At 44.3% G+C, this 19,090-nt stretch overlaps 1 protein-coding gene across 1 annotated transcript in view; it reads right to left on the bottom strand.

Annotated features, from left to right (window-relative positions):
- Positions 1-18,556, bottom strand: part of bcl11bb (BCL11 transcription factor B b) — a 71,022-nt gene extending 52,466 nt beyond the window's left edge. Inside the window, exon 1 of the mRNA XM_055885652.1 lies at positions 17,420-18,556. Coding sequence (XP_055741627.1) covers positions 17,420-17,483 — 64 coding nt within the window. The 5' untranslated portion in view covers positions 17,484-18,556. The remainder of the gene's footprint in view (positions 1-17,419) is intronic.
- Positions 18,557-19,090: the final 534 nt, after the last annotated feature.

Genomic DNA, 19,090 nt, shown 5'->3' with positions numbered 1-19,090 from the left:
CAATCACAGATATTAACTACGCCACAGGAATGTAAGCTAGGTGGCATTCAGCTCCTGGGAACAGTTTGATATCCCCTCCGGTTGAGCAGCTATCAGAAGTTTAACAAGATGGGGGGGAGGGGGGTGTGGGAGGGGGGTTCTAGTGCTTTTAATGCTCAGGGGGGTATAATTAAACACACACACGCACACACACCATAACATTTAGTGAAGTGATTGCCAGGGTTGCACCACCTGTTAGACTAACAGCACCCCCTATCAGTATGAATAGGAGAGAGACAGCACCCCCTATCAGTCTGAATAGGAGAGACATCACCCCCTATCAGTATGAATAGGAGAGAGACAGCACCCCCTATCAGTCTGAATAGGAGAGAGACAGCACCCCCTATCAGTATGAATAGGAGAGAGACAGCACCCCCTATCAGTCTGAATAGGAGAGAGACAGCACCCCCTATCAGTCTGAATAGGAGAGAGACAGCACCCCCTATCAGTCTGAATAGGAGAGACAGCACCCCCTATCAGTATGAATAGGAGAGAGACAGCACCCCCTATCAGTCTGAATAGGAGAGACAGCACCCCCTATCAGTCTGAATAGGAGAGACAGCACCCCCTATCAGTATGAATAGGAGAGAGACAGCACCCCCTATCAGTCTGAATAGGAGAGAGACAGCACCCCCTATCAGTCTGAATAGGAGAGAGACAGCACCCCCTATCAGTCTGAATAGGAGAGAGACAGCACCCCCTATCAGTCTGAATAGGAGAGAGACAGACTAACAGCACCCCCTATCAGTCTGAATAGGAGAGAGACAGCACCCCCTATCAGTCTGAATAGGAGAGAGACAGCACCCCCTATCAGTCTGAATAGGAGAGAGACAGACTAATAGCACCCCCTATCATCTGAATAGGAGAGACAGCACCCCCTATCAGTCTGAATAGGAGAGAGACAGCACCCCCTATCAGTCTGAATAGGAGAGAGACAGACTAATAGCACCCCCTATCATCTGAATAGGAGAGACAGCACCCCCTATCAGTCTGAATAGGAGAGAGACAGCACCCCCTATCAGCCTGAATAGGAGAGAGACAGACTAACAGCACCCCCTATCATCTGAATAGGAGAGAGATAGTTACTGATCTAATACTTTATCCTCGAACAAGAGAAATACATTAGATTAATTAGATTGATGTTCATTAACAAAACCACAAAAATAAAAAATAAATATTCAATAATCATGTAGAGATTGTCCCAAACTGATAGTATGCTACAGTTTCCCCAACTGATAGTACGCTACAGTGTCCCAAAATAATAGTACACTACAGTGTCCCAAACTGATAGTACGCTAGAGTGTCCCCAACTGATAGTACCCTACAGTGTCCCAAACTGATAGTATGCTACAGTGTCCCAAACTGATAGTACGCTACAGTGTCCCAAACTGATAGTATGCTACAGTGTCCCAAACTGATAGTACGCTACAGTGTCCCAAACTGATAGTACGCTACAGTGTTCCAAACTGATAGTAAGCTACAGTGTCCCAAACTGATAGTACGCTACAGTGTCCCCAACTGATAGTATGCTACAGTGTCCCAAACTGATAGTATGCTACAGTGTCCCCAACTGATAGTACGCTACAGTGTCCCAAACTGATAGTACGCTACAGTGTCCCCAACTGATAGTATGCTACAGTGTCCCAAACTGATAGTATGCTACAGTGTCCCCAACTGATAGTACGCTACAGTGTCCCAAACTGATAGTACGCTACAGTGTCCCAAACTGATAGTATGCTACAGTGTCCCAAACTGATAGTACGCTACAGTGTCCCAAACTGATAGTACGCTACAGTGTCCCAAACTGATAGTATGCTACAGTGTGCCAAAATGATAGTACGCTACAGTGTCCCAAACTGATAGTACGCTACAGTGTCCCAAACTGATAGTATGCTACAGTGTCCCAAACTGATAGTACGCTACAGTGTCCCAAACTGATAGTACGCTACAGTGTCCCCAACTGATAGTATGCTACAGTATCCCAAACTGATAGTACGCTACAGTGTCCCAAACTGATAGTACGCTACAGTGTCCCCAACTGTTAGTACCCTACAGTGTCCCAAACTGATAGTATGCTACAGTGTCCCAAACTGATAGTACGCTACAGTGTCCCAAACTGATAGTATGCTACAGTGTCCCAAACTGATAGTACGCTACAGTGTCCCAAACTGATAGTACGCTACAGTGTCCCCAACTGATAGTATGCTACAGTGTCCCAAACTGATAGTACGCTACAGTGTCCCCAACTGATAGTACGCTACAGTGTCCCAAACTGATAGTACGCTACAGTGTCCCCAACTGATAGTATGCTACAGTGTCCCAAACTGATAGTATGCTACAGTGTCCCCAACATATAGTACGCTACAGTGTCCCAAACTGATAGTACGCTACAGTGTCCCAAACTGATAGTATGCTACAGTGTCCCAAACTGTTAGTACACTACAGTGTCCCCAACTGTTAGTACACTACAGTGTCCCCAACTGATAGTACCCTACAGTGTGCCCAACTGATAGTATGCTACAGTGTCCCAAACTGATAGTATGCTACAGTGTCCCAAACTGATAGTACGCTACAGTGTCCCAAACTGATAGTACGCTACAGTGTCCCCAACTGATAGTATGCTACAGTATCCCCAACTGATAGTATGCTACAGTGTCCCAAACTGATAGTACACTACAGTGTCCCAAACTGATAGTACACTACAGTGTCCCAAACTGATAGTACACTACAGTGTCCCAAACTGATAGTACACTACAGTGTCCGAAACTGATAGTATGCTACAGTGTCCCAAACTTATAGTACACTACAGTGTCCCAAACAGATAGTACGCTACAGTGTCCCAAACTGATAGTACACCACAGTGTCCCAAACAGATAGTACGCTACAGTGTCCCAAACTGATAGTACACTACAGTGTCCCAAACTGATAGTACACTACAGTGTCCCAAAGTGATAGTACGCTACAGTGTCCCAAACTGATAGTACGCTACAGTGTCCCAAACTGATAGTATGCTACAGTGTCCCAAACTGATAGTACGCTACAGTGTCCCAAACTGATAGTACACTACAGTGTCCCAAACTGATAGTACGCTACAGTGTCCCCAACTGATAGTACCCTACAGTGTCCCAAACTGATAGTATGCTACAGTGTCCCAAACTGATAGTACGCTACAGTGTCCCAAACTGATAGTACGCTACAGTGTCCCAAACTGATAGTACGCTACAGTGTCCCCAACTGATAGTACGCTACAGTGTCCCAAACTGATAGTATGCTACAGTGTCCCCAACTGATAGTACGCTACAGTGTCCCAAACTGATAGTACGCTACAGTGTCCCCAACTGATAGTATGCTACAGTGTCCCAAACTGATAGTATGCTACAGTGTCCCCAACTGATAGTACGCTACAGTGTCCCAAACTGATAGTACGCTACAGTGTCCCAAACTGATAGTATGCTACAGTGTCCCAAACTGATAGTACGCTACAGTGTCCCAAACTGATAGTACGCTACAGTGTCCCAAACTGATAGTATGCTACAGTGTGCCAAACTGATAGTACGCTACAGTATCCCAAACTGATAGTACACTACAGTGTCCCAAACTGATAGTACGCTACAGTGTCCCCAACTGTTAGTACCCTACAGTGTCCCAAACTGATAGTATGCTACAGTGTCCCAAACTGATAGTATGCTACAGTGTCCCAAACTGATAGTACGCTACAGTGTCCCAAACTGATAGTATGCTACAGTGTCCCAAACTGATAGTACGCTACAGTGTCCCAAACTGATAGTACGCTACAGTGTTCCAAACTGATAGTAAGCTACAGTGTCCCAAACTGATAGTACGCTACAGTGTCCCCAACTGATAGTATGCTACAGTGTCCCAAACTGATAGTATGCTACAGTGTCCCCAACTGATAGTACGCTACAGTGTCCCAAACTGATAGTACGCTACAGTGTCCCCAACTGATAGTATGCTACAGTGTCCCAAACTGATAGTATGCTACAGTGTCCCCAACTGATAGTACGCTACAGTGTCCCAAACTGATAGTACGCTACAGTGTCCCAAACTGATAGTACGCTACAGTGTCCCAAACTGATAGTACGCTACAGTGTCCCAAACTGATAGTACGCTACAGTGTCCCAAACTGATAGTATGCTACAGTGTGCCAAAATGATAGTACGCTACAGTGTCCCAAACTGATAGTACGCTACAGTGTCCCAAACTGATAGTATGCTACAGTGTCCCAAACTGATAGTACGCTACAGTGTCCCAAACTGATAGTACGCTACAGTGTCCCCAACTGATAGTATGCTACAGTATCCCAAACTGATAGTACGCTACAGTGTCCCAAACTGATAGTACGCTACAGTGTCCCCAACTGTTAGTACCCTACAGTGTCCCAAACTGATAGTATGCTACAGTGTCCCAAACTGATAGTACGCTACAGTGTCCCAAACTGATAGTATGCTACAGTGTCCCAAACTGATAGTACGCTACAGTGTCCCAAACTGATAGTACGCTACAGTGTCCCCAACTGATAGTATGCTACAGTGTCCCAAACTGATAGTACGCTACAGTGTCCCCAACTGATAGTACGCTACAGTGTCCCAAACTGATAGTACGCTACAGTGTCCCCAACTGATAGTATGCTACAGTGTCCCAAACTGATAGTATGCTACAGTGTCCCCAACATATAGTACGCTACAGTGTCCCAAACTGATAGTACGCTACAGTGTCCCAAACTGATAGTATGCTACAGTGTCCCAAACTGTTAGTACACTACAGTGTCCCCAACTGTTAGTACACTACAGTGTCCCCAACTGATAGTACCCTACAGTGTGCCCAACTGATAGTATGCTACAGTGTCCCAAACTGATAGTATGCTACAGTGTCCCAAACTGATAGTACGCTACAGTGTCCCAAACTGATAGTACGCTACAGTGTCCCCAACTGATAGTATGCTACAGTATCCCCAACTGATAGTATGCTACAGTGTCCCAAACTGATAGTACACTACAGTGTCCCAAACTGATAGTACACTACAGTGTCCCAAACTGATAGTACACTACAGTGTCCCAAACTGATAGTACACTACAGTGTCCGAAACTGATAGTATGCTACAGTGTCCCAAACTTATAGTACACTACAGTGTCCCAAACAGATAGTACGCTACAGTGTCCCAAACTGATAGTACACCACAGTGTCCCAAACAGATAGTACGCTACAGTGTCCCAAACTGATAGTACACTACAGTGTCCCAAACTGATAGTACACTACAGTGTCCCAAAGTGATAGTACGCTACAGTGTCCCAAACTGATAGTACGCTACAGTGTCCCAAACTGATAGTATGCTACAGTGTCCCAAACTGATAGTACGCTACAGTGTCCCAAACTGATAGTACACTACAGTGTCCCAAACTGATAGTACGCTACAGTGTCCCCAACTGATAGTACCCTACAGTGTCCCAAACTGATAGTATGCTACAGTGTCCCAAACTGATAGTACGCTACAGTGTCCCAAACTGATAGTACGCTACAGTGTCCCAAACTGATAGTACGCTACAGTGTCCCCAACTGATAGTACGCTACAGTGTCCCAAACTGATAGTATGCTACAGTGTCCCCAACTGATAGTACGCTACAGTGTCCCAAACTGATAGTACGCTACAGTGTCCTCAACTGATAGTATGCTACAGTGTCCCAAACTGATAGTATGCTACAGTGTCCCCAACTGATAGTACGCTACAGTGTCCCAAACTGATAGTACGCTACAGTGTCCCAAACTGATAGTATGCTACAGTGTCCCAAACTGATAGTACGCTACAGTGTCCCAAACTGATAGTACGCTACAGTGTCCCAAACTGATAGTATGCTACAGTGTGCCAAACTGATAGTACGCTACAGTATCCCAAACTGATAGTACACTACAGTGTCCCAAACTGATAGTACGCTACAGTGTCCCCAACTGTTAGTACCCTACAGTATCCCAAACTGATAGTATGCTACAGTGTCCCAAACTGATAGTACGCTACAGTGTCCCAAACTGATAGTATGCTACAGTGTCCCAAACTGATAGTACGCTACAGTGTCCCAAACTGATAGTACGCTACAGTGTCCCCAACTGATAGTATGCTACAGTATCCCAAACTGATAGTACGCTACAGTGTCCCAAACTGATAGTACGCTACAGTGTCCCCAACTGTTAGTACCCTACAGTGTCCCAAACTGATAGTATGCTACAGTGTCCCAAACTGATAGTACGCTACAGTGTCCCAAACTGATAGTATGCTACAGTGTCCCAAACTGATAGTACGCTACAGTGTCCCAAACTGATAGTACGCTACAGTGTCCCCAACTGATAGTATGCTACAGTGTCCCAAACTGATAGTACGCTACAGTGTCCCCAACTGATAGTACGCTACAGTGTCCCAAACTGATAGTACGCTACAGTGTCCCCAACTGATAGTATGCTACAGTGTCCCAAACTGATAGTATGCTACAGTGTCCCCAACATATAGTACGCTACAGTGTCCCAAACTGATAGTACGCTACAGTGTCCCAAACTGATAGTATGCTACAGTGTCCCAAACTGTTAGTACACTACAGTGTCCCCAACTGTTAGTACACTACAGTGTCCCCAACTGATAGTACCCTACAGTGTGCCCAACTGATAGTATGCTACAGTGTCCCAAACTGATAGTATGCTACAGTGTCCCAAACTGATAGTACGCTACAGTGTCCCAAACTGATAGTACGCTACAGTGTCCCCAACTGATAGTATGCTACAGTATCCCCAACTGATAGTATGCTACAGTGTCCCAAACTGATAGTACACTACAGTGTCCCAAACTGATAGTACACTACAGTGTCCCAAACTGATAGTACACTACAGTGTCCCAAACTGATAGTACACTACAGTGTCCGAAACTGATAGTATGCTACAGTGTCCCAAACTTATAGTACACTACAGTGTCCCAAACAGATAGTACGCTACAGTGTCCCAAACTGATAGTACACCACAGTGTCCCAAACAGATAGTACGCTACAGTGTCCCAAACTGATAGTACACTACAGTGTCCCAAACTGATAGTACACTACAGTGTCCCAAAGTGATAGTACGCTACAGTGTCCCAAACTGATAGTACGCTACAGTGTCCCAAACTGATAGTATGCTACAGTGTCCCAAACTGATAGTACGCTACAGTGTCCCAAACTGATAGTACACTACAGTGTCCCAAACTGATAGTACGCTACAGTGTCCCCAACTGATAGTACCCTACAGCGTCCCAAACTGATAGTATGCTACAGTGTCCCAAACTGATAGTACGCTACAGTGTCCCAAACTGATAGTATGCTACAGTGTCCCAAACTGATAGTACGCTACAGTGTCCCAAACTGATAGTACGCTACAGTGTCCCCAACTGATAGTACGCTACAGTGTCCCAAACTGATAGTATGCTACAGTGTCCCCAACTGATAGTACGCTACAGTGTCCCAAACTGATAGTACGCTACAGTGTCCCCAACTGATAGTATGCTACAGTGTCCCAAACTGATAGTATGCTACAGTGTCCCCAACTGATAGTACGCTACAGTGTCCCAAACTGATAGTACGCTACAGTGTCCCAAACTGATAGTATGCTACAGTGTCCCAAACTGATAGTACGCTACAGTGTGCCAAACTGATAGTACGCTACAGTATCCCAAACTGATAGTACACTACAGTGTCCCAAACTGATAGTACGCTACAGTGTCCCCAACTGTTAGTACCCTACAGTATCCCAAACTGATAGTATGCTACAGTGTCCCAAACTGATAGTACGCTACAGTGTCCCAAACTGATAGTATGCTACAGTGTCCCAAACTGATAGTACGCTACAGTGTCCCAAACTGATAGTACGCTACAGTGTCCCAAACTGATAGTATGCTACAGTGTCCCCAACTGATAGTATGCTACAGTATCCCCAACTGATAGTATGCTACAGTGTCCCAAACTGATAGTACACTACAGTGTCCCAAACTGATAGTACACTACAGTGTCCCAAACTGATAGTACACTACAGTGTCCCAAACTGATAGTACACTACAGTGTCCCAAACTGATAGTATGCTACAGTGTCCCAAACTTATAGTACACTACAGTGTCCCAAACAGATAGTACACTACAGTGTCCCAAACTGATAGTACACCACAGTGTCCCAAACAGATAGTACGCTACAGTGTCCCAAACTGATAGTACACTACAGTGTCCCAAACTGATAGTACACTACAGTGTCCCAAACTGATAGTACGCTACAGTGTCCCAAACTGATAGTACGCTACAGTGTCCCAAACTGATAGTACGCTACAGTGTCCCAAACTGATAGTATGCTACAGTGTCCCAAACTGATAGTACGCTACAGTGTCCCAAACTGATAGTACACTACAGTGTCCCAAACTGATAGTACGCTACAGTGTCCCCAACTGATAGTACCCTACAGTGTCCCAAACTGATAGTATGCTACAGTGTCCCAAACTGATAGTACGCTACAGTGTCCCAAACTGATAGTATGCTACAGTGTCCCAAACTGATAGTACGCTACAGTGTCCCAAACTGATAGTACGCTACAGTGTCCCAAACTGATAGTACGCTACAGTGTCCCAAACTGATAGTACGCTACAGTGTCCCCAACTGATAGTATGCTACAGTGTCCCAAACTGATAGTATGCTACAGTTTCCCCAACTGATAGTACGCTACAGTGTCCCAAACTGATAGTACGCTACAGTGTCCCCAACTGATAGTATGCTACAGTGTCCCAAACTGATAGTATGCTACAGTGTCCCCAACTGATAGTACGCTACAGTGTCCCAAACTGATAGTACGCTACAGTGTCCCAAACTGATAGTATGCTACAGTGTCCCAAACTGATAGTACGCTACAGTGTCCCAAACTGTTAGTACGCTACAGTGTCCCCAACTGATAGTACCCTACAGTGTCCCAAACTGATAGTATGCTACAGTGTCCCAAACTGATAGTACGCTACAGTGTCCCAAACTGATAGTACGCTACAGTGTCCCAAACTGATAGTACGCTACAGTGTCCCCAACTGATAGTATGCTACAGTGTCCCAAACTGATAGTACACTACAGTGTCCCAAACTGATAGTACACTACAGTGTCCCAAACTGATAGTACACTACAGTGTCCCAAACTGATAGTACACTACAGTGTCCCAAACTGATAGTATGCTACAGTGTCCCAAACTGATAGTACACTACAGTGTCCCAAACAGATAGTACGCTACAGTGTCCCAAATTGATAGTACACTACAGTGTCCCAAACTGATAGTACACTACAGTGTCCCAAACTGATAGTACGCTACAGTGTCCCAAACTGATAGTACGCTACAGTGTCCCAAACTGATAGTACGCTACAGTGTCCCAAACTGATAGTATGCTACAGTGTCCCAAACTGATAGTACCCTACAGTGTCCCAAACAGATAGTATGCTACAGTGTCCCAAACTGATAGTACCCTACAGTGTCCCAAACTGATAGTATGCTACAGTGTCCCAAACTGATAGTACGCTACAGTGTCCCAAACTGATAGTACGCTACAGTGTCCCAAACTGATAGTACGCTACAGTGTCCCCAACTGATAGTATGCTACAGTGTCCCAAACTGATAGTATGCTACAGTTTCCCCAACTGATAGTACGCTACAGTGTCCCAAACTGATAGTACGCTACAGTGTCCCCAACTGATAGTATGCTACAGTGTCCCAAACTGATAGTATGCTACAGTGTCCCCAACTGATAGTACGCTACAGTGTCCCAAACTGATAGTACGCTACAGTGTCCCAAACTGATAGTATGCTACAGTGTCCCAAACTGATAGTACGCTACAGTGTCCCAAACTGTTAGTACGCTACAGTGTCCCCAACTGATAGTACCCTACAGTGTCCCCAACTGATAGTATGCTACAGTGTCCCAAACTGATAGTACGCTACAGTGTCCCAAACTGATAGTACGCTACAGTGTCCCAAACTGATAGTACGCTACAGTGTCCCCAACTGATAGTATGCTACAGTGTCCCAAACTGATAGTACACTACAGTGTCCCAAACTGATAGTACACTACAGTGTCCCAAACTGATAGTACACTACAGTGTCCCAAACTGATAGTACACTACAGTGTCCCAAACTGATAGTATGCTACAGTGTCCCAAACTGATAGTACACTACAGTGTCCCAAACAGATAGTACGCTACAGTGTCCCAAATTGATAGTACACTACAGTGTCCCAAACTGATAGTACACTACAGTGTCCCAAACTGATAGTACGCTACAGTGTCCCAAACTGATAGTACGCTACAGTGTCCCAAACTGATAGTACGCTACAGTGTCCCAAACTGATAGTATGCTACAGTGTCCCAAACTGATAGTACCCTACAGTGTCCCAAACTGATAGTACGCTACAGTGTCCCAAACTGATAGTATGCTACAGTGTCCCAAACTGATAGTATGCTACAGTGTCCCAAACTGATAGTATGCTACAGTGTCCCAAACTGATAGTATGCTACAGTGTCCCAAACTGATAGTACGCTACAGTTCTTCAGTTACTGAAAGCAGACGGACTAGGTCCAGGATTATGTGTCTGACAGGTAGAGAAACGTTTAGAATGGGTTAAGACCTGTCCTTCGCCCCCTTTGTTTTCCCTTCAACCACTGGCTGTGTGTTAACACACACAGACACATGCCAATGCACATACACACACACACACACACACACACACACACACACACACACACACAAACACGCATGCAGACACACACACATGCCAGAAAGCAGACAGAGACACACACATGCCAGAGATGGGGTGGGGGGGGGGGGGGGGGGGGGTCCGCTGCTATATTCAAAATACACAACGCCACCAGCGATACACACTAATTCTAATGACAAGTCGTCGTGTTTCACCGTGCCTTCTCTCTAGTGAGAATCAAGTCTGTAACTGCTGTTCCGCTGTGTGCTGTGTGCTGTGTGCTGTGTGTGTGTGTGTGTGTGTGTGTGTGTGTGTGTGTGTGTGTGTGTGTGTGTGTGTGTGTGTGTGTGTGTGTGTGTGTGTGTGTGTGTGTGTGTGTGTGTGTGTGTGTGTGTGTGTGTGTGTGTGTGTGTGTGTGTGTTTCATTATCTTACCCCCACATAATCCACCCTCACTGACACTTCATATCATGAATCTACATTCATCATTTGAAAACAACAGCGATAAATTAGGTCAATGTCAATAAAATTGGTGCAATGCTCAAAGAGACGTTTCTCTGTTCAGATTACTTAGGTGCATGAAAAAAAGATGTTATCATAAACATGAATAAAACTATATCCATAATAATATAACATTTGGTGATATATAAATTATACAATTAATTAATTAAATATATAGATTAATGATCAAGTGTTTAATTAAATATATAGATTAATGATCAATTGTTTAATTACATATATAGTTTCTTGATCAATTGTTTAATTACATATATAGATTAATGATCAATTGTTTAATTTAATAAATAGATTAATGATCAATTGTTTAATTACATATATAGAAAAATGATCAAGTGTTTTAATTAAATATATAGATTAATGATCAATTGTTTAATTACATATATAGATTAATGATCAATTGTATAATTACATATATAGATTAACGATCAATTGTTTAATTACATATATAGATTATTGATCAATTGTTTAATTAAATATATAGATTAATGATCAATTGTTTCCTTATTAGCCTTTTAGTACATGCGTGTGACTAGGAGTATAATACGGAGGTAGTTCCCTTGTTTGTATCATTTCACAGCTGTCCACACACACGCACGCACGCACGCACGCACGCACGCACGCACACACACACACACACACACACACACACACACACACACACACATGCACACATTACCAGGAATGTCCCTATTCTGAATGGAAACAAACACTTCATTAACATCCACTAACTCTCAGGAAGAAAATGTAGTGATGAAACATCCTTGTCCTCGATGTCCATGTCCCCTAGGAGATCTGCTGAGACAGGCTATCATTCATGTACTTCTTTCAATAACACACTTACAGGCCGCTACATGTACATAGACCCTCCGCCTATGACAGCACATACTGCTAATCAACATCCTTGATCAGATACCGTCAAATGAGGATCCTAAGACCACGTGGAGGAACAAAACATCACTGTCCCGCTCCACTCTAACACATCACAATAAAGATCATATTTCCACAGTAATGTCCAGAGTCTTTAAACTGTCAGCAAAGTTTATAAAGTGTATACTGACATATATACAGTTTATGCCTCTGCATGAGAGAGAGAGAGAGAGAGAGAGAGAGAGAGAGAGAGAGAGAGAGAGAGAGAGAGAGAGAGAGAGAGAGAGAGAGAGAGAGAGAGAGAGAGAGAGAGAGAGAAAGAAAAAGAGAACGAGAGAATTACAGTACAGTTTTACAGTCAGAAGGTCCAGAAATATGCTGATATTCTGGTTCTCTTCTGTTCCTCCCAACATGAGCATGACCTGTAGGCCCATCGCTGCAGGCTAACTAGCTGGGCTGAACAGGTCTTCAAACAGACATCATAATACAGCCAAGATATCTTGTTGACTCAATCAAACTGACAGTTTTGTTTACCCCTTCTTCAACCTGACATCCTCCTTTAGCCTCTGGTCTCATTCCCTCCCTCCCTCCTATCCCAACCTCCTCTCCTCTCCCTACCTCCTCTCCTCTCCCTATCTCCCTACCTCCTCTCCCTACCTCCTCTCCTCTCCCAACCTCCTCTCCTCTCCCTACCTCCTCTCCTCTCCCTATCTCCCTACCTCCTCTCCTCTCCCTACCTCCTCTCCTCTCCCTACCTCCTCTCCTCTCCCTACCTCTTCTCCTCTCCCAACCTCCTCTCCTCTCCCTATCTCCCTACCTCCTCTCCTCTCCCTACCTCCTCTCCTCTCCCTACCTCCTCTCCTCTCCCTACCTCCCCTCCTCTCCCTACCTCCCTATCTCCTCTCCTCTCCCTACCTCTTCTCCTCTCCCTACCTCCCTATCTCCTCTCCTCTCCCTACCTCTTCTCCTCTCCCTACCGCCTCTCCCTACCCCCTCTCCTCTCCCTACCTCATTTCCTCTCCCTACCTCCTCTCCTCTCCCTACCTCCTCTCCCTACCTGCCTACCTCCTCTCCCTACCTCCCTACTTCCTCTCCTTTCCCTACCTCCCTACCTCCCTCCTCTCCCTACCTCCCTCCTCTCCTCTCCCTACCTCCGCTCCCTACCTCCCTACCTCCCTACCTCCCTTCTCTCCCTTCTCTCCCCCTCCTCTCCTCTCCTCTCCTCTCCTCTCCTCTCCTCTTCCTACCTCCCTACCTCCCTCCTCTCCCTACTTCCTCTCCTCTCCCTACCTCCCTACCTCCCTCCTCTCCCTACTTCCTCTCCTCTTCCTACCTCCCTACCTCCCTCCTCTCCCTACTTCCTCTCCTCTCCCTACCTCCCTACCTCCCTACCTCCCTTCTCTCCCCCTCCTCTCCTCTCCTCTCCTCTCCTCTTCCTACCTCCCTACCTCCCTCCTCTCCCTACTTCCTCTCCTCTCCCTACCTCCCTTCTCTCCCTTCTCTCCCCCTCCTCTCCTCTCCTCTCCTCTCCTCTTCCTACCTCCCTACCTCCCTCCTCTCCCTACTTCCTCTCCTCTCCCTACCTCCCTACCTCCCTCCTCTCCCTACTTCCTCTCCTCTCCCTACCTCCCTACCTCCCTCCTCTCCCTACCTCCTCTCCTCTCCCTACCTCCGCTCCCTACCTCCCTACGTCCCTCCTCTCCCTACCTCCCTACCTCCCGCCTCTCCCTTCCTCCTCTCCTCTCTCCCTACCTCCCAGATGGGTGTATTGCCTCCACGGCTAACCTGGGGGATATGGCGTGATACATGTGTTTGTATGTATTTAGATAAATTAATTTGCAGGGGCCTCTATTGCAAACACACGCATAACCTCACACACACACAGACGACTACACACATACACACACACACACACACACACACACAATGCATACTTACACACAAAGACACACACACACAATGCATACTTACACACACAGACAGACCCACAATGCATGCTTACACACACAGACACAGCTGGACAAAGGTGGTGAGATAGATGGTCAGATGGACACATACACACACATACACACACACACATACACAAACATACACACAGATTCTACATTCTCTCTCTCCTTGTCTCTCTCTTGTCTTTCTCTCTGTCCTAGTTTACAGTCTAATAAATCAAATTCAGAGATGATCTAAATTGTATTTCAAGTTCAAGTTGAATCATTTAAATGTTGGGTCAGTAACTGTTCTATCCTTCCCAGACATAAATAAACACACACACACCACATTAACCCATATCCTGTAAGCTATCGATCTGAAGGTAAGTCATATAGAAAGGACAGTTAGACACCCTACCCAATTATACACAGGCCCTGTGGACCTCGGGGTAAAAAGCAGGACAGTAACTGACCTGTCCTCTTGAGACAGACACACAGTTTGAGATCTTCCTTATAGATAACTCTAAGTTGTCGATGAAGTAGGTCAACGACATTAAAACAACAACAACAAAACTAAAAACATATCTGGGGTACACGGTTTGTTCCTTAGATCTGTAAGCTAATGAGCCACAAAGAGGAGTAGACAGGGAGTTATTACAGTGGTGGAAAGTCCCCTGAGCCCTGTGTGATGTTACGAGCTGCACCCCGGGACTGTTGATGGGCTCGAACACAGTCCTGCTTCAGGCTCACCTGTCCATCACCCTCACCGATTCCTCTCTACTGAAGAAACTGTGGGGTGATTCGTCTGACAGAAAATAACACAGTGTTTCTGCCGCTAACCTACAATGCAGTTGTATCATCTCTTACAGGAATACATGTGATCTAACTAAACGTATAGTAGGTGCAGGCAACAGGCAACTTCTATTGCAGTACTCAGGAGCAGTGAGCACATTATCTGCATACTTGGGGAAGGGGATTGCTGTGAACCACACCTGATGAAAAACACCTGTAATACCAAGCTCCTGTCCTCATTCTGTTGCTGATGAATTAAACTGACACCAATTTGGACTCCTCTCACCTGCTATGACAGGAGAATCAAACCACTTGATTTCTGGATTTCTCAGGCCCGTAGACAACGCGTGATTGCTGCTGTTCGAAAGGTGACAGCGGAAGTCAGCCAGCTGCGGCTGACAGGGAACACAGCATAGCAGATGGAGGCTGCATGCCTAGGCTCACACCAATGTTACGGTCTCATCAGCCCACAAGGCCACCTCACAACTGACAATAACAGGATCTATACTAAGAAAGTAGTCCTTCCTTTGTCTTGGTGAAATTTTAGAAAGACATGTGACATGCAAAATACTTTCTGTTAATAACATATTGGGTTAAATTGAATTCTTCATTCTGTCGTGATTTTATTAGCTTTTTTAAAAAGTATTATAAATTGGCAATGATATTTGGGGTCGGGGATTAAAACACTGAAATATAAAAAATGATAGAATATAAAGAAGATTAAAACATGTCATAAAATGGGTTAAATCCAGTGAAAACGGGGGCAGAGTAAATGTAAATGATGTAAATTAGTCGAGATGTTAAATGGTGGTGTGTGGGATAGAACGCGTCTAACCCTGCTCAACAAGAAACACATTGGCCAAAGATTACATCACAGACCTCTGTTATGAATTAGCTAGATTAGGCCACTATGAATTTGGATGTATGCACGGGAGAGAGCACTGGGAAAACACTGGATTGATTTAATTGATTTCAAATTGGATTATCTGACTTTTTTTCATATCATATGCCCACAAGCATCTTCAATCAGATGTAGCCTAATCTATAACATAACAGGTCGTGCATGGAAAATTCACATCGATAAACTAGACATGACTCGTGATTTAAGGCCGTAAATGAAGGCCTTCCTACTTGAATCCACCAGCATGGAATCCACAACGGAGAAGCAAATACTTTTCAAACATTTCGGTGACCTTGTGGATACTTTAGATACCACGTCATTTTCCATCAAGTTATACCAGACGGCTGAACATCGACTACATTTGTACAAGCTTGATACACATGCTCTTTCTTGGCACAAATAATTTATTATTCAGATTGAGATTTTTGTAAATAAAATGTAGGTCTACAATGCACAATATACCGATAAAATCCTATGCAGCAGCAGCTGCCGCGGCTAAAATAACATAAAGAAACCAGACTGCGTAGAATAATGACAGAATCAACATGCACGTGCATTTCACACTGACATAATAAAGTAGGCATAATAAGGCAGAAAATGATATAGGCAATAGCATCCTCAAAATGCATGATTGAATGGGCTAACTTAAATAATACACGATCTCAGGGAAATCATGACTGGACATGAAGATAATATATTTCACCACGCAATATTTTAAATATTGGTGCAGTGTGTGTGTGTGTGTGTGTGTGTGTGTGTGTGTGTGTGTGTGTGTGTGTGTGTGTGTGTGTGTGTGTGTGTGTGTGAGAGAGAGAGAGAGAGAGAGAGAGAGAGAGAGAGAGAGAGAGAGAGAGAGAGAGAGAGAGAGAGAGAGAGAGAGAGAGAGAGAGAGAGAGAGAGAGAGAGAGAGATCCTATAAATGGAATGATAGGGCGTTATGTATGACTAAAGTCTAATTGCAAAGAAATGTAAAACCTTCCAAGAATACAAGACGGCATGTTATTCATCCTAACACACGGTAGCGTAGGACTGGCACATGTGTTCTCAGCTAATTGTACTTTAAAACACATGCAATTTTGGTTAATTAATTTCATTAACACTTGACAGTTACGCACATGTACAGAAATGGAAGAATGTAACAATAGGTTATTAGAATGAATAAATACATGAACTTTAAATGTGGAATTTAATATTGTGAAATTAAATAGTACGTTTTCGTTGCACAATTATTTTGGTTTTAAATGTTAATTAATTATTGCATAAATATTCCCAAAAACACGCACATATGAAGGTGTAATAATAACCATGAATGTACTTTTGATTTTTCATGCCATCAGCGGGTACTTACAAAGAAAGTTATTGTGCACTTTGGATGTTTCAGGTTTTGCAGCTAGTGCTTTAAAATCATACCATTCCATCCCTCTTGGAAAATATCAAAAAGTGGTTTGCAATGGAACATAAACAGCTATAGAAGAAGATGTGTGTTTTTAGTGTACAAGGCTTGCTCCAGTATCACACTGTAAACATGTCAATTCATCCTAATAGTTGCCCGTGATAATGGTAATTTAATCCAGTATTTTATATACAAAATTCCCATATTTAGGCTATTATCAATTGACCTAGGAGGTGATCATACTCACGTCGTATTGTTTCTCTTAGAGACAGTGGTAGGTGCTGAGGGTTCCCCTGCTTGCGACGGGACATTGCCCCTGCATCTACTCTGGCATCGCCCGGAAAACTGCGCGTGGGGACGGCTTGCTCCGTGGTGCTCCGCTGGTCTGGTGCCCGGTAACTTTTTCAAAGTGCTTCCAATTGAGACGACTAACATGAAGCTACAGTAAGTGAAAAAGAGCCAAGTGTTTTTTTTTTATTGTAGTTTTTGAAAGGCGGGTAAAACCGTTTGTCAAGTGTCCAGTCCTCGCAGAATTATTCCACCCTGAGCGCAACACCTGGAGGGGTTAAGCTGTTGGAGTTACAGCAGACACATACAGGTTCATGCAAATATTTCTGTTTGGTTATTTTGTGTCAATAACCTCAACGGACGTATTGCAGTAATTGCAGAGAATAAAAACAATTTGAATTCCGACGAGGTGCCCTCTGCCCTCTGCGTTCACAACTCGGGTAGCCTACCGTGCATGCCACTCTTCGCTCGATGGGTCAATATTCGATTCAACTGTCACCTCTTCTCCTCTGTTATTTTCTTGCAGAATTATAACAAATGTCCTATTAATTCAATAACTGAACCCCAAAAATTCCACCGGTGTTGGGTCTGCCAGGTGATGTGAGCTTTGGCACCATTCAGTCCTCGCGGTGCGAGTCTTGACATTAGCGAAAGGAATGGCACAGAACTCTCCGCTCTAGGAGTTGAGAGAGGGAGACGGAGACAGACTACAGCACAGCCAGCCAGTCAGACACCTCCTATTTTTCTCCTTCCAAACAGCCGAGGTCCAGTGTTTCCTGATGGTTCCTTCCCCTTTCACAGTGAAGAGTCTGTCCTATCGCTTTGGGAGAATCCCGCGTGTGTGTGCGGCTGGGATTGCCTCCGTAGAATGGGATAAGACTTCAGATTCAAGTGCGGACGTGACGTTGCGTCCACGCTGAGAGAGACATCAGTGCGACTTGGGAGGCGACGAGCAGTGACTCGCGCGCCCATTAGTGGGCTATCATTAGTGCGCGCGTTTGGCACGTGCGGGAAGGAATCAAGTGGACACGGCGAAACCAAAACAACCCGGTGCCGGTGCAGTGCAGACGACCCGTTCCAAATTGGTTTCACAATGATATGATGGCATATCATGTCACTGATTTCAAGGTCGATTTTGAAAAAACTTTAAACTGTCAATAAGGCTACTTTAAGTCTGATAAATAATTTGAAGACTGACTTTTAAGCAACACGCATAGAAGCGATTTTCTTCAACATTCAGTACGGACATTGGCTTTTCGTAAATGCTATAGCAATTTTTCCTTCAGCCTATGTTTATCACTAATGCAATGTTTTAGTTATTTATAATGTTCCACATTTGTAGGCCAGAATAAGACACGTGGACCTACAGAACAATAATGCAATAATAATAAACAATAATTTAAAAAAAACTATACATTGTTGTGAGGACAATATATTTAATTGTGTGCATTTATAACGATTGATTAATTGAGGTAGCGAACGTTTAATATTTCAAAGCAAGAAAAATAACTGGGAAAGCAATCCATTACTACAATAGACAGACAAACTGCACAGGTATGTCAAAGCGGGAACACCTCCCCTGTGTTTTCCCTTGTTCGTCTACATATTCATCTCTGCCTTGTTGTGAAGC

Source organism: Salvelinus fontinalis, chromosome 27 (genome assembly GCF_029448725.1).
Source record: "Salvelinus fontinalis isolate EN_2023a chromosome 27, ASM2944872v1, whole genome shotgun sequence".
Classification (NCBI taxonomy): Eukaryota; Metazoa; Chordata; class Actinopteri; order Salmoniformes; family Salmonidae; genus Salvelinus; species Salvelinus fontinalis.
Note: the sequence above shows the minus strand (reverse complement) of the source record. Positions and strands in the feature narration are given on the sequence as shown.